This window comes from Abramis brama (assembly GCF_963993115.1).
Source record: "Abramis brama genome assembly, chromosome: 2".
Lineage (NCBI taxonomy): Eukaryota > Metazoa > Chordata > Actinopteri > Cypriniformes > Leuciscidae > Abramis > Abramis brama.
Window position 1 is genome coordinate 49,243,006 of NC_139964.1, and position 24,850 is coordinate 49,267,855.

At 36.9% G+C, this 24,850-nt stretch overlaps 1 protein-coding gene across 1 annotated transcript; it reads right to left on the reverse strand.

Annotated features, from left to right (window-relative positions):
* On the reverse strand, positions 1–24,488 carry LOC311078010 (uncharacterized protein). Its single transcript, XM_084106656.1, has 10 exons — positions 24,269–24,488; positions 24,083–24,153; positions 20,809–23,454; positions 18,674–18,760; positions 18,390–18,448; positions 18,107–18,274; positions 3,189–3,291; positions 2,868–3,107; positions 573–695; positions 1–430 (listed from the first exon to the last, which is right to left on the reverse strand). Exons 3-10 carry the CDS (start codon positions 23,449–23,451, stop codon positions 392–394), a joined length of 3,462 nt encoding a protein of 1,153 aa, XP_083962782.1. The 5' UTR covers positions 23,452–23,454; positions 24,083–24,153; positions 24,269–24,488; the 3' UTR covers positions 1–391.
* Positions 24,489–24,850: the final 362 nt, after the last annotated feature.

The window sequence follows — 24,850 nt, forward strand, 5'->3', positions numbered from 1 at the left end:
TAGGGGAAAAAATGCATACATTTATTTGTGGTTATGAGAGAAATGTATTTAGCTATATAAACAACCAAATACACTACTACTATATTTACTACATTTAAAAGGCACTGAAAAAACTATTCAAAAATCAAAAGATCCTGTCCATTCCCTCTACCAGTGCTTCCATGCATTATGTCTAATTGTTTAAAAAACAAAAAAACAACAACAACAACATAATACTGTATTTTAAAGAGTGGTAAATGCACATTCATGTCAGTGTGGCTGACAAACAAACCCCTTTTCTTTTTTTATTTTATTTAGGTTAATATATCGGTAAGAATGTCACACTTGTTAACAGATACATGATTGTATTTGTGGACACCACATCTTCATGGCTCCTTGATGGCAGAGTACTTTAATGTTTGGGCAACATTACTGAAGACTGTGACATCAACTGGACAGCAACAGAAAGGAAGAAATTATGACATGGAAAGTTTCATACACGTCAGAAAAAAAGATCTATTATATAATTACATATATTAAAATAAGATCAAATAAAATAGTGCTTTACTTAATTTCAAGAGCTTTAAACTCACTTTTTGTGCATTTATTGTGCTCTCCCAGTCCATCTGGCTGATCTGTGGGATTGCTGTGAGCAGGATGCTGCTAGCTTTGTTTGCGTTCTCCTTCATGGTTTTTAGAACATTGTCCACACACACCTAGAATAAAAAAAATAAAATAAAAAAGTTTGGATAATAAAATAATAAAAGGAGCTAAGTTTGGTACATGCAGGTTTGCAAAAATATATAGGAAAAACAAAAATAATGGTACATTAAAAAAAAAGTCTATTAATGGACCAGCAAGCCACAGAGAATCATTAACTGATAAGATATGAAGGTGCAATGCATCCGGACCTTAAAATTATCACATTTATTCTTAAAACTGTATGTTATCTCTACAAACAAACAAATACATTTTTTTTTTTAAATCCACATAACAGATATCACACTCTTAAGTCTCTATGAGTCTCACGTTTGCCCGTGGCCACTCAGATAATGCAGATAAGGTTGCCATGAGTCATGTATAACCTTTCACAAGTTTTATGCTCAAGCAACAAATGGTCTATTGTCTCTAATGCCTGACTTTGTAAGTCATAGTCGTCTACAGCTACATTGTGCATTCAAATTCTACAGGGGACTATGACAGGATCTATAGTTAACCTATACTGAATTAAGACAGCAACAAGAAAAATCAATGTGATCAAGAAAGAAAACTGAACTGTAGATTGTTTTTCATCACCAATGTTTTCCTTTAGAGGAACTGACTAATTGGCTGGCAGCAAAATGTGTTGATCTGGCAGCAAAATGATTGTCTGTGCATGAGTCAGAGAGAGAATGAGAATACAGGACAGGGACGGAAGGATGTGGTGAAGTGGGGCGTGAAAACTAGAGGTCAGCAGCAGGAACTCGGAAGGAGGACTCTGAACTGCAAGGGGAAGTAAACATTGCTTCAAACTACAAGCCTAACCGGTTGTCCGGCTATCGGAAACTATAATCTGTGGAGAGTTTATTGACTTAAAAAGGAATATCCTATAACAATCCTTCTAAACCAATAGGATACAAACAACTTTGAATGAACACAATAGCAGCACATTTGCCCTTTATTATGGCCTTTCTCTGACATGGCATCAAAAGATTATATACACACTGTCGCTGTTAAAACTCACATGGTCTAGTTACAATGAAAATTAACCATAAAAACTTTTTTTAATATGAAGGGCTTTTATGTGGCATGTGTAAGCAAGAGACAAATGCTTCTATTTATGGCACTCTAATTAAATTGTAGAGAAGCAGCAGACCAGTATTGGAAAAACGGATTATTTTTTATTTATTTTTTTTAACTCAACGTTTCTAGAGTGAGTATTTGCCACAAACATAAGAACCAATGAAATACCAGGGTTTGTGTGGGTCCAAGGTTGTAGATATTTATCAATCTTCCTTTGACCCAAAATAAATTACTAAATTACTCAAACATGACATTGTGTAGTTTATTAATAAGGCAGTGTTTGGTAAAACTTTGCACTTGAAATTTTTAATCTTTTGAATGTGTATTTTGGAACAGAATTACTCAGTTAAGTTTCTGTTCCAGACTGAAATCAACTGAAATCCATTCACTGTAAAAAAATTCTAACCCTCCCAAATCAAAAATTTCAAGTGACCGATAACATCTAAATTTTTCAATTGGCCCAAGTGAAATTATTGTTGCAATAGTCTGTTAACATTGGCTCAATGAGAAATAATACATCAGACTAATTGAAAAATTTAGATGTTATCGGTCACTTGAAATTTTTGACTTGGGGATGTAATTTTTTTTTACAGTGTTCACATAGATCTGATTAAAGAAATTTTACACTTTTTCCCCCCACACACATTTATAAGTCTGCCTCCTGCACAGAATCTGTTTGGTCTGTGTGGGAGTAACATCAGAAACGTGCAGCTGCGCGTGTGCACAGCTCATTGGGAATAATGGCTTGAACTCAACTGACTCAAATGAAGTTTACTTATCTAAATGGGGTCATTCTAAAGACTTTTATGGTTTTTAATTTACAGCTAATTATTATAAATGCTATAACCCTGGGGTTTTCAAACTGAGGTCTGATGACAGAAAACTTACAGCATTTTTACAAGTAAAAAAATAATTTACTTTATTTATATATTGTTTTACAAACAATATAAAATAAACAGTCCAACACCACCAATGGAATTGAGCTCCTGGATGTCCAGAAAAATATGAATATGGTTAAGCAGGTACACACACACACACACACACACAAATACACACAGACACACACAAATACACACAGACACAGACAGAGGCTTCTATCTGCTCACCGCCTCTTCGTGCTCTTTCCAGCAGTCATAATCAGTTGCCATTGCAATACTAGCGTAGCACAGCCCGGCCTCCTTGGCAAGAACCACCTCCGGTACTGTGGACATGTTAATGACATCAGCACCCCACTGTCTGAACATTAGGCTCTCTGCCCGAGAAGAGAAACGAGGACCCTCTATGGTCACCATTGTCCCTCGAGTATGACACTTCACACCAAGTGCCTGGGCAACCTCCAGGAGAACCTACAAGAGGAGGTAAGCATAAGGTGAAGAGAATAAGAGAAGATGAACAATAAGGACAGAGAGCTGGGAAATGTCACTAACCTCTCTAGTCTTGCTGCAGAAAGGTTCAGCCATAGGGACGTGACACACACCTGGGGGCCTGGTGGGCTGCCCGTCATAGAATGTCTGAACACGTTTTGTTGTCCTTGATTTCAAGGTGGTGTGGGACATTTTGGCATGTAATTAAGAAAAGGAAATGAAAAAGAATATGCATCAAACTGACAAGGTGTGTTGTGAGGAACAATAAAGACAGTTACAAAAAAAAACCCCATCTGTTTGGTTTTGATTATCATCTCTATCGCGGTCACGCTCACGTGACCTGTTCTTCATCATTATGAAAGTTTATTATCTGCATTCGTTTTAAAGGTTTTCTGAGCACCCACATCTAAAGCATGCGCACAGAAAGCTGGATGTCAGTCAAGGGGTCCCATGAGTATTAAACTAAGTTCTCTCTCACGTGGTATTGCGCATGGACATAATAAATACATAGACACCCCATTTGCTGCTTTGGAACATTGCTGCGATACGTCAACGCGTCCGCCATATTGCTGAGGGCAAGACTCTGCTGTAAACAAATGCAAGTAAACCGGTGAGCTGTCGTTTTTCTGGATAAAAACAAAAATAACGTTTACATTTATCAACCCATTTCAGTGGCTTGTACGTGGTGTACAAAGTTCTCTCTAGTTATTTAACTATCTCGATAGTTAGACTTAAATATTTTTTTAATAAGGAATTGTCAAAGCTCAGGCTTGTCATGCATTTGGCTTTTTATTCTTGGATAAGAACTGTGAAGACCCCCATACTGAGATATAATTTTATTTTCACAATAAATGAAATAAAGTTTTCTTTTTGTGGAAAAAGCATTTTCTGTCTTTAACCCGATTTTAGCTTTTCTTGTGCTTAGAATTGACCGCTATTGAGAAAATGAAACAAATTGGCAAATAGGCCTACAAATCACACCGGCAGGCTGCTTTCTGTATTTTTATAGAACTAAAATGATAGATATTTACAGATAGATACACCTAATATACAATAACGAAGATAACTGATGGATCCTTTATGGTAATATATATGATATGGTACAACTACAGTGCAATGCAAATATAAGATAAAGTGAGAAGTAATGGTAAATAGTTTAGTGTAAAGTCAATAAAATAAACAAACAGTATACAGCAAATAAAAAAGAAATAAAATAGTAATGAATAGTATAATTATACAATATCATAAGTACAATAATATAATAATAATAATAATAATAATAATAAATTGATAATAGCATATAGTTTATGTATAATACTATAATAATAGCAATACAATATGAAATATCAATTACAGAATATAGACAAAAAATAAGTTAAGTAAGTTATAATAGATTGATAATCGCAAGTGGTATAATATTATAATAACAATAATTCGCTATTAATTGATTTGACAGCACTAATGTGTGTGAAATAATATGTGTGTGTGTGTGTGTGTGTGTGTGTGTGTGTGTGTGTAAAACAAAAATAAAGACAAAAATAATTAAAATGACAAAAAACTAAAAAATCAAAACTTTAACTAAAAATGTATTGAAAACATAAGATGTAAAAATGAATGGTTTAATTTTCCCACTGGATCATTGTATAATTTTATACAAGCCTGTGGCAACATTCAATGCACTATTAAATACTATTGTCCTACGTTATAATAAATTATTTGTTAAAAAAAAATAATAATACCCTGAGTATGGCTTACTACGCATCGGGCGCATATCTAAAAATGGATCCTGTCACTGTCACACAATCATTTATTTATCGCAAGCTATTTTAGTCTGACTGACTCCGGTGGCCAACTAACGTTACTATTACTAATTATGTAATGACCAAATACAACCAGAAACAATTGTTCAGTCTTACATGTGAAAGGTAATTCCCCGAGTCCTGTTTTCAATTGTGCGCCAATTTGTACAGCCCCAAGCAGCACATGAAGCAGGCATTTTTCTCAATTCCTGTTATGAGTTATGGGAAAGTTGCCCTCCGCAATATGGCGGCGCTGTTGACATACGATCCAGCGGCCAATAGGGCGTCTATGTATTTATTATGTCTATGGTACTGCGCTTAAACTGCCAAATAAACAGAAGGTTATGTCAAAAGTACAAAAAGTTCACATAAACACAGTCGGTTATGTCTGTTAACGTAAACAGCAAGTAAATAAATCGCATGTGTATATTAGATTTGTATATTAAAGTGAAAGCAGCATAATATACAGTACCTACTGCTATATATGCTGTTAATATGAATCAAACAACAAAAGAAAAACAGAAAATCACTCACTGCTCTTGATTGAATATTTTAGTAGCTTTAATACAAATAAATTTCTTACTTGAATGCTAAATGCTCTGGTGAGAAGATAAACATGGCGGACTGTGTACAGCTCACTCAGGGCGGGGTCTATGCTAATAGAGCAGAGTCTGTCAGCAGTCGTGGGCGGGGCCTAAGCATGTGTGACGTCACAAAATTATTAATTGTAAAGCAAATGTACTGTACTACAACATTTATTTTATTTTATATTAAATATATATTTACCAAATAATTTTTAATCTAAAAAGGCTATAAAATCAAAGCCATATGTCTAACCAAGTTGTGTTCCAAATATGAAGTTGATATCAAAAATTGAAGTTCCCAAGAGATTTTTAGGAGAGATTTTGTTTGATGTGTTCTCCTGTCACAAATGAATACATCTGTCAAATTATCACTTCTTTGTTCTTTCACAATGCAGTCACCAAATATTAAACCTTGAGTTTCAGATGATTTGTTTTGTTAAGATTAGGTTAAGACTTTAAGGTTATGTTAGTTTTGATTGTAAAATAGCGCAGTAAATTTTGTAATATGAAACCTGACACTGCCCACAGGATGAAAAGGTGTATGCTTTCGAAGGATACCTAAAGATTAATTTAAGAAAGAAAGAAAGAAAGAAAGAAAGAAAGAAAGAAAGAAAGAAAGAAAGAAAGAAAGAAAGACACACAGACAGACACAGACAGACAGACAGACAGAGAGAGAGAGGGGATGACAGTTACCAGTGTATCTATTCTGGTATTTGTGTTACAGGCAATGTCTGTATTTGGTTTCTGATAGGTGACTGAGGGTCTGAAGCAGACAGACTGCTTCAGGAAGGGTCAGGAAGCAGACAGACTGGCTAAACCGACCATCTGCTAAGCTGTCTCACGTCACCAAGGTCAGATAAATCCCATCACATAGAGCCTCTTTCACCTAGCTATCATCACATAGAGACTGTGTCTGTTCCCCGCATTTGGAAATCCAAAAAACGTTTCAACCCATCTAAGGTTAAAAATGTAATTGATGTTCAACAAATAAAAAAACAGCTATAATACAGATGAGCAAATGATAAAGCTTGGGTTGCTGAATATTCAATCCCTTACTTCAAAAGCACTTATTGTTAATGATATGATTACTGACTATAATCTAGATGTGCTGTGTTTGACAAAAACCTGGCTAAAACCAAACGATTACATTACTTTAAATGAGTCCACCCCACAAGATTACTGTTATAAACATGAACCTCGTCTGAAACGCAAAGGGGGAGGTGTTGCTGTAACTTATAGTAATATTTTCAAAATCACTAAGAAATCTAATTTTAAATATACTTCTTTTGAAGTGTTGGTGCTTAATGTAAAAATATATAGTGTAAATGACAAATCACGTTTGAGATTTGTGTTGGCTACTGTATACAGGCCACCAGGGCACCATACAGACTTTATCAAATAATTTGCTGACTTTCTATCAGAGTTAAGTATTGGCTGCAGATAAAGTACTAATTGTTGGTGATTTTAATATACATATAGATAATGAAAAAGATGCATTGGGATTGGCATTTAAAGACATTCTGAACTCAATTGGAGTTAGACAACACGTGTCAGGACCTACTCATTGTCGTAATCATACTCTAGATCTAATATTATCACACGGAATAAATGTTGATGCCATTGAAATTCTGCAGCAGAGCGATGACATCTCAGATCATTATCTAGTCTCATGTAAATTACATTTAGCCAAGGCTGCAAAGCAGACTCCGTGTTACAAATATGTGAGACCTATCACTTCTGCCACTAAAGATTGCTTTATTAATAATCTTCCTGATCAGTTTCATCATCTCAGCATCCCAGATAGCTTAGACGAACTCGATATTGCAACAGAAACTTTTAACTCTCTCTTTTTCAGCACTTTAGACACAGTTGCTCCATTGCACTTAAAGAAGATTAAAGAAAATAGTCCAATGCCGTGGTACAACGAGCACACTCAGGCACTTAAGAGAGCAGCCAGAAAAATGGAGCGCACCTGGAAGAAAACAAAACTAGAGGTATTTCGCATTTCATGGAAAGAGAGTTCGATTACATACAGAGAGGCCTTAAAAGCTGCTAGATCTGCTTATTTTTCAACCATATTATGGCTCGTTTCCACTGAGCGATACGGTACGGTACAGTACGGTACGGTACGGAATCATTTCAGTTTCCACTGTCAAAAGTTGTGAATGGTAACAAAATGCCGAACCATACCATACCACTTTTTAGGTACCCTTCCGTTGGGGTTCCTAGCAAAGTGGTACGGTACTAAAGGGTGGAGCTAGACTCACTGCAGAACGTTGATTGGTTGACAGAGGATCGTCACTTGCGCGTGCTACAAGGGGAACCCCTGGTCAGAGCCTGACTCCACCCACTGGCAATACTTGAAAAATGCTGGAAAAGTCAATAGAGTCTGGCTGCAGACTTGCACTTGCACTCTCAGACCTGCACTTGCACTCTCAGACCTGCACGCTCAGACACCAGCGCTTCCTCTGCCTGTGACGTCACTTGCAATCGACACAAATTAACCGGAAATATGTTTCCAGCAGTAAATATTATGTTATATATTTTTTTTTCAAAAAAAACAAACAAAAAAAACGCATTTTTTTTGTTATTAAACATTGTATCGTTAAAGTTGGTATTACCTTATATTGCTATCATAACTGTTGTGTACCAACATTTCCCCAAAATCATGTTTAATTGGAGATACTAGATTTATGACTTGGGAGCAGGGAGATACGAGGTTACGCTGTCATTGATAAGAGTGGTACGGACACAGACGTCGCTGCTGCCGGCAGTGTTCATCAGAGTCTGCGGTCGCGTTGAGCCTTTTGACAAGAGATAAGGCTTTAAAAGCTATTCAAATCTAATGATTGTGGTTACATACATCTTCCTAAACTCCATTTTAAACGTTTAAGAGATATGAGTGATGCAATACCAAAATACTAGGCTGTCTAATAGGCGGAAATTAGCCTAATCTGCACGCAAACTTACCTTCGTGGATCACAGGCTTCCTTCTGCACCGAAGCATTACAGCTATCGATTTTTAACAAAACATGCCTACTCAAATGTATCTAACCTAACTATTTTCACTCGTTATTGTCTAAAAAACATACATAATTATCCAAAGATAGGCTTACTTGGCGCCAGTAACTTAGGCAGACCTTTTTTCTCCCATAAATTAAAACCTTGCTACTTGGGGTATTTTACATGCACAGTGCCAACTTCGAGTCAGTAAAATAATAATAAAAACAATAATTTAATGCTGGTATCCAAAACATTTAATTCAATTCAAGTATTATATTAGATACCTTTTAAAAATTCAATGCACACGTGTAATAAGTAGACATTTAAAATACATCAATAACTGATATCATAGTTTAACACAGACAAAATCAGAGTTAAGGCTTGCTTTACGTGTTGCTCGACGAGGATTTCTTAATCGCTGCGATTTTTAATCCTGAGGAGACAAAATGCCGCGGAGTGAAGAAGAGGTGGAGTTAGGAGGATTCTCAGACAGTTGAAGTGTCCAATGGAGTTAAGAGATTTTCTCTCTAGCTATTTTCAACACTTTAGATTGGTTAATAATTTGTGAAAATAACATAACCACGTGGGGACTGACCAATAGCATCGATTTGTGAAAAAATATGAAATTGACAAACTTTGGACATACGAGGTTTCCGCCCGACAGCGACGATATATATTTATTTATATGTATATACTTACAGAAACGATTTTTGAACGCCATTGGGAGCTGTTCTCAATCCGACACAAACTACACTATGCGTCGATTGCAAGTGACGTCACTTGCAGAGGAAGCGCTGGTGTCTGAGCGTGCAAATCTGGGAGTGCAAGTGCAGGTCTGCAGCCAGACCCTTCTCGGAAAAGTGGGCAGAGCCCAGTGGAGAGGGGGTGTGCATCTGAGACGCATCTCCTCTGACGTCAGAGGGCACCACAGCTTCCAATAGGAAAATTCAACTGCAGTAGCCACTGTTCAACCTGAAGAGGGCAGCACTCAGACGTTTTTACACCATATATTGTAGAATTAAAACACTTTAAACCCAAATGTCAAAAAAATTACTTGAATCAATGAACAGCATTAATAAAGCGTCAGTCTTACAGATCATTAACTAAAAAAAGTTGTTTTAGGGTTTAGTTACCCTTTAATATACAGTTGAAATATAATACTACTGTTTTTGTCACGAAATGTAGTTTTAAGAGTTTTTCAGGCGAAAATGTAGTTGTTTAAAGCTCAAATCTGTGTTTTTTTATAAAGATTTATGAAAATTTGATCCAGGTTGTGAGATCCAGGCGATCACCGGGCGCTCGGCGCTCATGTACCCCGCCTGGAACAGCCTTTCCTCGGCTAGTCGTTCTGACGTTTGCCGCTGACTCTGACGTCTCTGTAGTGGTTAAACGTGAGATATAATTCGTCTTTTGTATATCTAATGGGCGATATTTGGTCTCGTGAATCTATAATTTGTTCCCTGGCCAATCGTTTTGGCTGAGGGCTAAGTGAAGTTTCTTAACTTTATATATTTAAGCTATTTAACTTTACCGTTGTAAGGCTAGATATGTAATAAACATTTTGCAAAAGAAAACCTCAAAAAGGTTAATTATAGATCAAATAAGACAGAAACACACCCGTTCACCGGTCATTTTCCTCAGCTGTAGGCAAAGACAAGTTTCAAATCAGTGCTTCTCCCGGGAGACTAGCACTAAATTAATCCCCTAGTTTAGCGCCATCTACTGTTTTAGAAGAGGAAGTTGCTTAACTGCATTCGTGAGAAAATCGCGCCAAGAGATCTCATAAAAAGCCAAGTGTTACACAATCATAACAGACAGATATGCATTTGTATGCACTAGATTTGGTATTTGTTCAAAGGTTACATGCAATTTTTAGGATGGTTTGTATTTATTTGTGAATATTATCTTGGCTCATTTATTTATATTTGTAAAACACAATACATATTTGTTGCTCCACTGCATTTTCACTCAAACTGACCTTTGTACTTGCACATTGCTTTCTGTTTGTTTGAGAGTCGAGTTTTCCTTTGCAAAGCAGATCGAGTTTGTTTGTGAGTCGAGTTTTCCTTTGCAAAGTAGATTGAGTTTGTTTGCAAAATGATGGATTTGTTTGTTTAATTATGGCACATAATTCGCTCCATAGCATTTTTCCATCTTAAAAATATATCTAAATTACGCCATATGCTCTCACTGACAAATGCGGAACAATTAGTTCATGCGTTCATGACTTCAAGGCTAGATTATTGTAATGCTCTACTGGGTGGTTGTCCTGCACGCTTAATAAACAAACTACAGCTGGTCCAAAACGCAGCAGCTCGAGTTCTTACCAGAACCAGGAAGTATGACCATATTAGCCCTGTTCTGTCAAAACTGCATTGGCTCCCTATTAAACATCGTATACATTTTAAAATATTGCTGATTACTTACAAAGCACTAAATGGTTTAGCTTCGCAGTACTTGAGCGAGCGAGCTCTTAACGCATTATAGTCCTACACGTCTATTGCGATCTCAAAATTCCGGCCAGTTGATAATACCTAGAATATCAAAATCAACTGCTGGCGGTAGATCCTTCTCCTATTTAGCACCAAAACTTTGGAACAGTCTTCCTACCATTGTCCGGGAAGCAGACACACTCTGTCAGTTCAAAGCTAGACTAAAAACACATCTCTTTGACCTAGCATACACATAACACATTATAGACTTCTATAATTCAATGTTAGGCTGCATAGATTAGGTCAGCCGGAACCGGGAACACTTCCCATAAATCCTGATGTACTCGTTACATCATAAGAAGAATGGCATCTACGCTAATTTTAGTGTTTTTGTTTATCCCGAGGTTTTCCCGCAGCCTGCCGGATCCAGGCTGTATCCAGATCTGATGAAGGACCTGCGCCTGGACCAGATGTCATAGCGGGGTGCTAAAGTGCCAACTAGTTTCTCCTTATGGAGGATCCCTTTACCACTCTACAGATAAAGCGTTGTCGGGAAAATTCGGTTCGCGTATCTACCCCTGTCAGGGTATTGCAGGCCAAAGACGAGGAGACAGGATTTCAATACATCTGGTTTATTCCCAAACACAGATTACACGAACACTCAACACTATCCATGACAATACTACGACCGACAAAGACTGAAGGAACACACAGGGCTTAAATACACAAGGAAACAGATCAGGGGAATGAGACACAGCTGGGGCAAAACAAACGAGATAACTAAATGAGGTGATTAACAAGGCACAGGTGAGACAGGTGAATTGAAGACAATGACAACACAGTCCAAACATGAACAGAAACGTGACAACCCCGAAGTAATACAATTCTGTATCAAAATGTTAAGGCCAGACAAGTAGTTTTTTAAGGCTTGGTTTGTAGGGAATTACAAACCTGCGCACATATATTCAAACGCACATACCAATAGACTGAACTCGTAATACGCATATGCACGCCATCAGCGTTCTCACAGTTTTCGCGTTTAAAGTCTGTGTAGAGTTTCCTGTTAAAACGGTGTAGTGTTAGCGGCCCCTAAGTTAATAACTAATGATCGTTGCGACCGAAGTGAATCAATCAAATTAACTTTAGCTGGAAAATAACTTTATTCAAGAACTGCTATAAAGCCAAAACAATCTCTGTTACTTTAAACGATCTTTGTATCTCTGTAAAGCCGCTTTGGAACAATCTACATTGTTAAAAGCGCTATATAAATGAAGATGAGTTGACTGACTTGACTTGACAGGAATGCAGTATAAGTGTTTACTTATTTAGCCTGGCTTGGCAGAGAATAGATATGTACTTGTTTTGTAATTAAATAATTTGCTCATACAACAAAATCAAGAATTGTCAGTTTGAACTAATTCATTTTATTCTGCTCTTCTCATCTAGTTGTATGAGACAACTGTTTCTAAGGTCATGAAGGTCAATAACACACTACATGAATCCATTAACAAATAAGCTATGCATACTTAGCATGTGTAATTCTTTTTAGGATTTATTGCACCATTGGCCACTATATTTTAACTATGAGAGTGAATCATGTACAAAAGTTTGTATCAGTGCTCTGTGCACATGTGTGGACCGAAGTGTTCATGTTCTGACAAAACTCAGCCTTGAAGGAAAAAGATATAGCTAGCCTGTGTTTTATCCAATTGTGTTTGCAGGGGCTGTTTATTATTATTATGAGACGCATGTGACCATGTCAAAGGAATAGTCTCCAGAAGAGTTCAAAATGTTCCAGATGAGAAGTGTCTTTGACTCCTATGACACACCAGTGACCCTTACCAAACTTTCTTATGTATATGGGACAGAGTGCATCAAAGATAATGACTTTAAATGACTTCATTTGCGTAAAGAACAATAGAATACAGAATTATACAGAAGAATACAATATTCGGATGTTGCTAAAATTATCTGTACTGTTAACCTGTACAGAACCTGTAGAAATAACGTGACTGTCCATATGACTACCCTGGTGAAAAAAAAGTATACTTTATTATATTTGAAATATATTCCCTTTTTCAATAGTACATTGCAAATATATTTAAAAAAATATACTATCTTTAAATATATTAAAAGTATATTAGCATCATGCTTTTTATCTATTTTTATAATACAACTTTTAACACACTTTAAAATAATAGTACTTTAGTATATTTTCTAAAAATATATTTAAAAGCAAGCATACTTTTAACATATTTCTAACAAGTGCACTATAAGTACATTGGTAATAAATATATGCTTAATTACATTTTTAAGAAATATGCTAAAATCAAGCATACTTTCAATATATTTCTAACAAGTGCACTATAAGTACATTGGTAATAAATATATGCTTAATTACACTTTTAAGAAATATGCTTAAAACAAGCATACTTTTAATATATTTCTAACTAGTGCACTATAAGTACATTGGTAATAAATATATGCTTAATTACATTTTTAAGAAATATGCTAAAAACAAGCATACTTTCGATATATTTCTAACAAGTGCACTATAAGTACATTGGTAATAAATATATGATTAATTACACTTTTAAGAAATATGCTAAAAACAAGCACACTTTTAACATATTTCTAAAAAGTACACTACAAGTCCTTTTAAGTTTTTGTGTATTTAAAGAAAACATACTTATGTTGATCTACTTAAAATAGATTTGAGTATGCAGTGTACAAATGGCTACTTTTGTAATTGTGATTTAAGTATTTTTAATTTAAGTTTATACAATGTTAAAGATAGGCACAATGTACAATAAACACAAATCCATTACAAATTTTACATCAACAATCACACCATTGGAACACACAAGAAAATGTGTTTTCTACTGTACAGAAAGTGGCAGCTACTGGATTGTGATGTCACAAGTGGCCGTTTAACATGCAGCCAAGTAAACACTGGCTATATTGCATGGCCAAAAATGGAAGTTCACTCACTAGGGTAGGTAATCCTGTTCAGAAACACTTTTTTTTATACTGGGTGAAATGGTCCTTCCATCCTGAGAGTAGTCAATACATTATGTGTTCAGAAAAAGGAATGAAAAAAATCAGACCTCTGTAGCAGCTGCAGGACAGTAAAAACTCTGACCAATCACTGCCATTCGGTGCGAATGTAAAGAACCAATCAGATGCCTTCATGTCTCGTGCCCGAGCCCCACTGCGTGCGCTGCCCTGCGTGCACTCATCACATGTCACCGTTCCGGAAACATTCAGCTCACTACACCGAAAAGCAGGAGTTTGCGGCACAATGGAAGATAAAATGCAGCAAAATCTACCAATGCCAGCTTTGCTGGTAACTGCTCGCCCTGATAAAAAGCCTAAAAAAAAGAAAATCGGAGGCAGAAAAGGCTGCAACGAAACAGGCACTGGATAAAGCCAGAGAACAAACTTGCGTCAACATTGCAGCATTTGAATGGTGGAGACAACTGAGGGAGCAAAAGTGATGAAAAGCGATGCCGAGGTTGCGTTCTTTCTGCTGAACAGGTAATTATTTGTTTTGCTTCGGGGGGATTTGTTATTTCCATGATATATGTTACGTTAGGCCACGTAGCTACTTTTGTAGCTAGTGCTAACTAGCAATGCTAACATTAGCTTCTCTGTCGGTGTAAGCCAGTTGCGTTACAGGTCTGCTTATCTGACTTTTAGGACATGCCATTTTGAACATATTGCACAGCCATAGTCGCAAGTGTCTGCATTATAATTGTGATAAAATGACGTTAATATTGCTTATAAACGGGACAACTGTGGTGATGTGGCATATGTGTTTTGTTAGCTACGAGAAGAAATGTTTGTTACTGTGTGAAATGGAAACAAAGTTTTGTTGTCATTCTTTGTGTGTCTTTGAGATGCAGTAATTATTGTCAGATGTGTAATTGTGATATTCTTCCTAAAGGTAAATCACTGCCAAAGGAGTAGATCACCACAGCAGACGACGCCTCATGCAAAGCCTGACCTGTCAGCCATCCCTGGACACTCCTTTTCTTATATATATTTATTTCTTATTTATTATATGTAAATACAGATTGTTTATGACAATCAAAAGCAGCGAAAGTACAGATACTTGTGTAAAAAAGTATTTCTCTTAGGTCTCTCTTGTTCGTTTTTAAAAAAAAATAAAACAAAAAGTGTTATACCACATTCATTGTCATTATTCATTTAGCATGTAAGGAGGTAAGAAAAGTAATAGCTTGTTTATGCTGAAATGGTAAAGGAAAGGCATTTATCGTTTCAAAATATTTATTCCAACATGACAAAAATACTCTGCTTTCCTGTGACCTGCAGCTGACTCCGACTGTGGATGCGCGTTCATGTTTGTGGGGGCGTAGCTTTGGACGGAGTACTGACGGGAGGGGGTGGAGCTTAGAAGAGGTGCCGCTTTCAAATCTTGCTAGCTCTCCAAGAGGTGCCGCTTTCAAATCTTGCTAGCTCTCCAACATAGCTTTAAAGTATATTGTACAAAGTATAGCTAAGTAATATTTGTTTATTAATGTGCATTTGTTATTGAAGACAAAGTGTGCTATTTGTAGTATTTGGATTAAGCCAAAGGTATTACGGAGAATATCATTTTTACTCAAAAATAATAGACTTGTATATTGCTCGTAATGATTTTGTAATGTACTTGTAACACAGATAAAGTACACTTTATTATCACTTATCAAGTATGTAAATAGTCCCTACACAGGCATAAACTTAAAGTATACTAAGTATACTTGAAGTTGTTCCAATTTAGCACACAAAAGTACACTAAATAGACTTAAAGTTATGCTTTACTACAATTTAAATACAACTAAAATATACTTAGTACAAAATTAGTTGTTTCAAAACAGCACACTTAAAGTTAACTAATCCTTAACACACTTGAAGTATACTTATAATTAGTGTGGCTGCAAGTATACTTAGTATATATTTTTAATAAATTTACGGTATATTTCTTGTATGTTTCGAAGACACTTGTAATTAATTTGTAATGTACTTGTAACACAAATAAAGTACACTTTAATACACTAATCAAGTATGTAACTAGTCCCTACACAGGCATATACTTAAAATATACTAAATATACTTAAAGTTGTTCCAATTTAGTACACAAAAGTACACTAAATACATTTAAAGTTATGCTTTACTACAACTTCATTACTACTAAAATATACTTAGTACAAAATTAGTTGTTTCAAAATAGCACACTTTAAGTTAACTAATCATTAACACACTTGAAGTATACTAATAATTAGTCTGGCTTCAAGTATACTTAACATATTTTTTTTTCACCAGGGTATAGGTGCTTTCGCACCGGAGGAACCTTTTCATAGTTCCTAGAACTATTGCCGGAAGTACCCAGATTTTGGCATGTTTGCACCACAGGAACTAGGACCTTTTGGAGGAACTAATTTAGTTCCTACTTCAGAGTAGGGTCTAAACCATCACTATAGGAACTATCCATGGCGTTAGTGTACGCTGACTGGCCGAACGCACGTGAAACACCAGCACCCGCCATTTTTAAAAAGGCTGTGTAAACACACAGATTACAGCCTATATATTTACTCCAGAAATTAAAACGGTGATAGATGGGCCTCTTAACCTTTACGCTGAGGAGAAAATCCAACGCAACTTTGAGGGGACCAAGCCAAACATGATTATGTATTTCTGCTCATCTAGCAACAACTGGACCACACGCCATACGCTAATACCTTTTCATATACCGTCTACCTTCTATGTATTATTAACGTATTAGACAGGACTGTTAGACAGATCGTAAACTAATGAACACGGAGATAGCACTGTGAGCTCAGGCTTTAGCGTTCTCAGAGCCGTCAAAATTAAGGTCCGCCACACCGTTAAAATAAAAGTCGCAACAACAAGCGTGGCTTACGTCACTTCAGAGTTCCTACTGGCGGTGCGAATGCAACCAGGAAAACGTTCCTAGGGGAACCATTTGTTCTCGGTGAACCATCCTGGTGGCTAGTTCCTAGAACTACCCGGTGCGAAAGCCCCTAATAAGTACTAGTGTTTCTGTGTCCAAAGTTAGTTCTAGGCTGGATCATCTTACTCCTACTACAGCCTTTGGAAGTGTTGAGAACTTTGACTTCAAAACTCTGTCAACTTGACTCCTTTGTCTTCATTAAGCATATTGGTCTCTTTATGTGCTCTAACTGTAATTCCACTACAGAACAAAAGTGAATAGAAATTTGTAATTCAACCTTTTGACATTCAAATTAAAGTTGCAGTATGTAATATGAATAGCTAGTGGTGGAAATGGGTACTGCAGTCCAAATTCTAAATATTGGAGAGAGTTGTTTCCCCCGCCCCCTTCTCCTCAGACTCGACACTCACACGGGTTGCCAGATTGAGGACACGCAACAGGAGCGAGCGCAATTGACAATAGAAGGCGAGGAGACTTACAATGCAAGTTGATGATCAATTAGATTAGCTTTTTAGGTCGGGTAGAATCTGCGATCTCTGACCCAGTTCGTTTGCTGGCTTCCATGGCTGCAAAACGCTGTGTTTTCCACCTACTGGCAACCTGGGGTGTCGAAATACTATTGGATAAATTGGCAGTGGGCGGAATCACACAGACCAAAACAAAAACAGACATTCGAACTCAGAACAAACATTTCAAAGTAAAATAACTGGCATTAGCATTGTTTTTCAGAGAAACGTTAGGCTATGTGAACTTAGGTTTCCTAAATATCTGCAAACATATGGTATTTTCATGCTTTAGCGAAGTCAAAAAAAAATACATACAGCACCTTTAAGTAGCTTATTACAAACAGCAGCCAATCAGCAAACAAGAAGCATTCTTATTCATTATTCCAACGGAAGACAAGAACAAGAAAAAAAAAGATAAGAATTTATATTAAATTTGTTTAGCGATATCAGTTTTAATATTGTGTCTGGATGAGGAGTCGATTCCTTGACTTTGAACAGCTCTAGTATAGGAGTCGACTCTAGTACCTTCAACAAAGGTCAAAGGATGTCTCAGTGTTTGCTTCATTCAGTATTGTTTAGTAGCTTTGTATGTCCTCCACCTCTATTGTCTTTAAAATATTATTTTAAGTGAGGGTGAAATTAAAAGTGTAATGTCAAATTATTATAGACAAATGAATACTTACCTATCAATAAACTGGTCAATCAAAACAATGTCCCCAGGCTGGATGTCCTCTCTGAGAGAACCGCATGCTGTGGTGACTAGCAGGTGAGTGCAGCCCTCTTCTTTCAATGCCCAAATATTGGCCTGGTAATTTACATTGGTGGGCATGATGGTGTGTTGTCTCCCATGCCTTGTAGGGGGGAGAGTTCTATATTAGACTTTTGTCCTTCATAAATATAAAACCAGCAGGCATTTCAAGTAAAAGTCAAAGCAAATGTATTGTATATACATGCCAGTGTAATCACCTTGCAAGAAGGACACATTCAACATTCTTTATTTTGCCCAAAATTAGCGCATCAGATGGCTGTCAAAAGAGAGGAGGAAATGAATGTCAATAAATAAACCTTCTGGCTCTGCCCATCTGTGATATACTATGGTTACCACATGATTTAAAAGCAAAATCCTAACAATTTGTGATTTTATCAACTTCTCAGTTCAATTCAAGCAAATGGATATATTCATTCCAAATATGCTCTCTTATAAACACGCATGTTAAAAAGCACAGCAGACACGATGCAGAGACACTCACCTTTCCAAATGGTGTGACTACATATCGTTCTGTTCTGTCCTCCAGGATATCTGGATCATCAAGACCAGATCCACCAATTATTCCTATCTATAAGAACATGAGATGCTGTAGTATATACATATCTAAAGGTGGGATGGTGTCTGCAGTTGTTTGTTTCAATTAAAGGGGTCATGGAATGATTTTTTTTATAATGTTTACTGAGGTGAACTTAAAATGTTAGTATGATTTTTTACATTGTCAAAAAAATATCATAATTTAGAAATAAAAGGCCTGATCTACCATGATTTTAGCCTTCTGATTTGAATGCCCTATTGGAAGGGGCGTGTCCACTGTGAGACTTTAAATGTAAATGCCCACTGCTATCTTTGAATATGAAATAAGTATTACATGTGGAACTCTCTCGAAAACTTTACAACGTTTTTACTATTACAGCTGTCAAGATAAACAAATCGTGAAAAGTGTTGATTATAGCATAATATTTAGATCTACTCCCGTGGCATGAAAGTTTGCAGCGATGACTATGAGCAATGTAGCCGATGACAGACATGTCTCTTGAGTGCATTAAATGCAGTGATCTCGTCAACACAACTCAATTTCTGCACTCTCACGAATGCTTTCATCATAACTAACAGTGCAAACACTATGTAAATAAGAGATTCATTGTGCAGTGTAGACAGCATCACTGATTATAATGGGAGTTTTGGTGAGAGTCCAGAACACTGATAAACTTGTGCTGTATGAATGAAAGCTCCAGTGATTATAAAGGGAGTGTTCTTCTTTAATTGCTTTCTGTATATAATTTAATCACAATTTAAACAACAGATTATTTTCACGCTATTAAGAGAAATAATGTGAAACTGACAGTTTAGTCACTGGCTTGATTTACTGACCCACAAACAACAAACAATAACATGTGCACCCAAGTAATATCTAATGAATAAATACATTTTCCAAACAAATTTCCCCACATTTGCCCACTCAGCATATCTGCCAGCCCACCCTTCTATAGCTGGCAAGAACCGGGCCTTTCTGAGAAAATGGCAGAGGTTATGAAGAAAAAGGGTCAACACTGTAAATATTGATTCTTTGCATATATTAAATGTTTTTGCCAATTTGAAACTTATTAAATCCTTACCTTTGTTCTACAGTATACCATGGAAACATGTGGGGAAAAAAAATCAACAAATACTGAAGTAGCAAACTTCTCGAAATACAAAATTTATGTCAATGCCAAAAAACAAAAGGAAAACTCTCGTTGGTCTCTCTGTCATGAACCAGTAAACAAAACTGTTTAACAGTAAAGCATGTTGTCATGGTTTTCATCATGATCTAAAGAGCGAAACGGGCATTGGAAGGAAAGAGAAGTGCTCTATTCTAACGATTATAACACAGAGATATTATTATAAGTTAATGTTCATTTCAGAAGCCAAGTAATGCAACATTTGGTTCTTTCGAATGTTGACGTGAAAACACCGCAGTACCACTCCCCTAAACTATTTTCTTACATAACTCACGTGTCATATTTCATGATAATATTCAATTTACCTTTATGTGACTGTCCGCTGCCATTTTCTTCTATGCTTCCACGTGCAACAAACTATAACATCAGCTTCCTACTTGTTCTTGCTTGTTTTATGGCGCTGCGCAAGCGAAACAAGCGCAGTAGCGCCGCCTACAGTGATTCAACTAAACCCAAGTAACGTTAATGAAATAATCTCGAACCCCGCAAGAGTGGATCCAAGATAAGATAACCATAAAACAACTACATTTTAACGATGAAGACAACGCTACTATTAGACTGTGTTATGGGATGTAATTTAAGCACTAACACTTAATATTTGTTTTGTTTTTTGTTACACTATAATCTATAAAATGTCTTAGAGAATATGGTGCATGATTTAGTCCACTAAAATATCATCATATCTCGTAAATTAAATAATGTAATGTAATAAAAAAATAATGTGATGTGTACACAATACAAAATTAAATGTCTCAGCAAACAAAAATGGATTTTGCAACACTGAAAATACATGTGGGCATTTCAAGAAGTCATTTGCAAATCTTTATTCGTCACAAATTGAGGAGTTCAATTACAGTTAAATTGAACATATAAAATCATGAAGGCATTTGCGTTAATCAGTCTTGAGGTGATTCCCTGCATCACCCACTGAACTATATTCAGTTCCAGCAGTTGACTGTTGCTCCATGTCTAGGAAACTGGACTTGAGCGGCTGAGTTTCAGTTTTTGTAGAACTGTTTGCTGTTTTAAAAGTGGAGCTAGCTGCACAGATATTACTGGTTGAGGGTTCACTGGAGTCAGCATTGTCACTGTCACTATTAATTGTAATGAGAACAGGGCTGTGCTTTACCACCATCCTCTCACTATTATGTCTCTTGCTCTTCTTCTTGTGTTTCTTTTTCTTCTTCTTGTGATGTTTCCTACTGTGACCCTCAGATTTGTCATCTACGCTTGGACTCTTACTTTTCCTCTTGCACCTTTTGTGATGCTTCTTGTTTTTCTTTTTTGCACCATCTTCAGCAGAATCTGTGAAAAAATTACTAGGACTCTTCCTTGAGGGTTCCTCATAATGCTTTGTTTTGTACTTCCTTTTCCTGCCATATTCACCATGTAGTGATGTCTGATGTGAGGATTTGGAGTTGATTCTAGAATTGCTCCTTGAGCGACTTCTTTCCTGACGGTTGGAGGAGTTGATTCGAGAATTGCTCCTTGAGCGACTTTTGCCCTCACGATTGGAGAAGTTGTATCTAGAACTGCTTCTAGAGTGATTTCTGTCCTGACAGTTGGAGGAACTGGACTTGATTCTAGAACTGCTCCTTGAGCGACTTCTGTCCTTACGGTTGGAGGAGTTGATTCTAGAATGGCTCTCATAATGACTTCTGTGCCGACGATTCGAAGAGTTGATTTTGGAATTGCTCCTTGAGTGTCTTCTTTCCTGACCGCTGGAGGAGCCGGACTTGATTCTAGAAGTGCTCCTTGAGCTACTTCTGTCCTCACGATCCATGCTTCGCCTTCTGCTGTGTGATAGAGAATGAGGGCGATTATAAACACTTCTGTAGTAGCTGGTGTAGGATGAGCATGTCTCTGTATAACAACTCCTGTCACTGCCTTGCTGACTATAATGGCTATATGAATGCCAATAACTAGAGGTGTGGCGACTTGTGTCCTTTCCTTGGTTCCGGTTATGCTTGCTCTCTTTAGACAATGGGTGCTTCCTGCTACAAGAGGAAGAGTGTGTCCTGTTGCTGTGTGAGGATCCTTCTCTAGATCCTGACAACTCCCTTTCATGATTCCTTTTACCATATTTATCTTCTTTTCTAAGATGTGTAGAGGTGTCATCAGGTGAGCGAGAGGACCTTGTTGGCCTCCTTGAGGGTCTCTGAGTTACAATGGGTGACAAATCCGACTCTGAAGTAAAACGAATGTGTTGGGGTGCTTGAGGGTTTTGCGGCTCTTCATTCTGCTCAGAATGTTCAGAGTCAGAAGAAAGCTGGACCAGTTCTGGTGTCCTTTCTGCCACTGGCTTAACATAGCTGATAATAACACAGTCTTCATCACTGCCAGAGGAGTCCTCTTCTTCCACTGCAATAGTGGCAGTATTTCCTGGACGGTCCTGATGTGGCACTGCAGCAACAGACACTACTGCTTCCCCAACACTACTATCAGAATCTGAGTCCCTCACATGGAAAGGTAATACCTGAGATAGCTCTGAAGTGTAGGATGGCCCCGGGGTCTCATCATCCCATGCTGTTTGGCTTAAAGTCACCCTAGGAGTGGCATAATCCTGGGCTCCTGACACTAAAGAATCACTTTCATCTTCAGAGATGGCAATCACAGATGTTTCTGAACTGCTACTCTGTCCGGAGGGCCGAGGCAAGTCATAAACGGCACGCTGGTCATATGCCTCCATGTTGAACGGGGATTGAGCAAAGCTGAGAAACTCATGCAGGAAGTGCTCAGTGTGGGACAGCAAGAAGGGCCGAAGCTCATGTAGAACAGTCTGGTCGTCCAAGTTTTGTCGAGTGATCAGAGTCATGATGATGTGCTGCACTATATTGACAAGGGAACCATGGGTACCGTACAGAACAGTCAGCTCTCGTCTCAACCAAGGTACAAGCCTGTGGAGGCAAGCAGGATTTCTTTTAAAGAACTCTGCGGAGGTCTCCCTGGTACGGCCACCATCCTGCACGCTTTGGACTCGCACACCTCTTCTGTACAAGGCTCGTCTGAATTTAATCACTTCTTGTTCATGAAGACTTTGTACAGACCTGCCCTCACTCTCTCTTCTTTGCCTTACTGCCAGCCTCCTTATCATGCTATGGAGATCTCTGCTGTGCCGCTGTGGAAGAGATCCTCTCAGGCCCTCAAATATGACACCATGGTCAGGTGGAGGAGACGTTATCCTCGTTGCTGGTCTGCGGTCACCGGTAAGTGTGGTGCGATACCTGAATCTTTGCCCTGCCATGTTGCCAAATGAGCCATTCTCAGTTGGTCGCAGGTCAAATCTCTTGTAGTTATCTTCAGATTTAATGGTGTGATAGATTGAATTAAATGGCTGCTTGCATAAGGGGCATTCTGCTTTGTTCTTTGACCACTCATGAATGCAGCAGAAGCAAAACTTATGTAGGCACACATCAAGATATGATATGTTTTTAAAGTGATCCAGGCAGATTGGGCATTTTGATTCTGGAGATGCTGCTTTTGATATTGTGTTTAACACAAAACCTGATGGGCGCTCCTTCATTTGTGGTGATGCCATTATCTGATGGAAGAAACATTTGAATTATTAGGCTACTTGTACTGTTCTCAGCATTCGCTACATTTGTCTAAATGTGAATGTTTAGAAAGTTTAAATAACATTATAAATTAAAAGAAAAATAATGAATTGGAACTTATTTAGATATTTTAAGGAGTACAAAGCCAAAAATGTCAAAGTGATACTGTCCTGAAATTCCCTAAAATAAAACCTTTTTAGGTAGTATACCATACTGTTCTATTATTCCTCAGATTTTTTAAAAACAAAACAGCTTCACTGCTTAATATTAGAAAACGTTTGTACGTCACACTATTACGAAATATTCTATGAGTAAATATGACTACATACCAATAAATAGCCTACTAATATATTAGTATTTCTGTGATCGTGTTTACTCACATTACAATTGCTTCTTCTTAGTAATAATAACCTACTTTTTGATAGATACAACAAAATATTGGAACTTTGCTGCTTTTCAAAATAGCCTAACTTACCGTGCAGCATATAAACAAAACTATGCAGTGTCATACTAGCTTTTGTGTTAATCGCAATAAATACATTTCTATAATAAATCTATGTAGAAGCGAATAATGTAGAACTAATATATCCCCCTTAAAAATGATGTTTTACTTACTCTTCCTTGTATTTGTTGAAACTTTCGGAGCAAGTTACTTAGATCATCTGGATTCCACTGGAAGCATCTCGCTTAAGTATCCGAAACAAAAAAGTAGCATTATGACTTGTACCGTTTAATAATTGTAATAATACATTACAGAATCCACAAAAACATGTAACCTGAAAATAATGTACGTTAACTTACTTAATGCCTAACAAAGCAGTGCCAGTTCAAAGATCACTACACGATATTCAAAAAGTCTGAAATACATAATATCTGACGGATTTTATTGCTACACATTTACTGTAAATATAAAAATCGCTTACTAAGAACCAAAAATGACCCAACTTCTCTCAGTCGGTCTAGATCTACATAAGCAATGTTGATAATGACGTAAAAAACAAGAACATCTCGGAAGTGAAATGCAGTCACTTTCAGAACTTCCTGTTTCTCACTTCAAAATAAAAGCATATCACCCAAGTGCAAGAAAGACGTCCAAAGTAAGCTAAATTTGACGCGTTAATGTTTTTAATTTCATAATTTCAAAATACTAAAACACTCACAAAAACACTAGATAATTGTTAACTAAATAGCAACGACAGAGTGTATTATATTCTAATTGAAAAAAAAAAACTTTAATTTTTCACTACTATTTAGGAAAATCTGTTTTATTTGACATTTTCTCCCTAAAAAAATATCATGCAATAACAAATGTCTAAGACTCCTTGTGTTGTTAAATAATGTTGCTCTTGACTGTTCGTTGTTTTTTGTCAAAATAGAATCAGA

Coding starts and splice junctions, on each gene's coding strand:
- LOC311078010 (XM_084106656.1), bottom strand. CDS start 23,451: ATGGCATCACCACAAATGAAGGAGCGCCCATCAGGTTTTGTGTTAAAC. Junction 18,449..18,673: donor TAGTCACACCATTTGGAAAG/GTGAGTGTCTCT, acceptor CTCTTTTGACAG/CCATCTGATGCGCTAATTTT. Junction 3,292..18,106: donor ATTGACCAGTTTATTGATAG/GTAAGTATTCAT, acceptor CTTGAAATCAAG/GACAACAAAACGTGTTCAGA.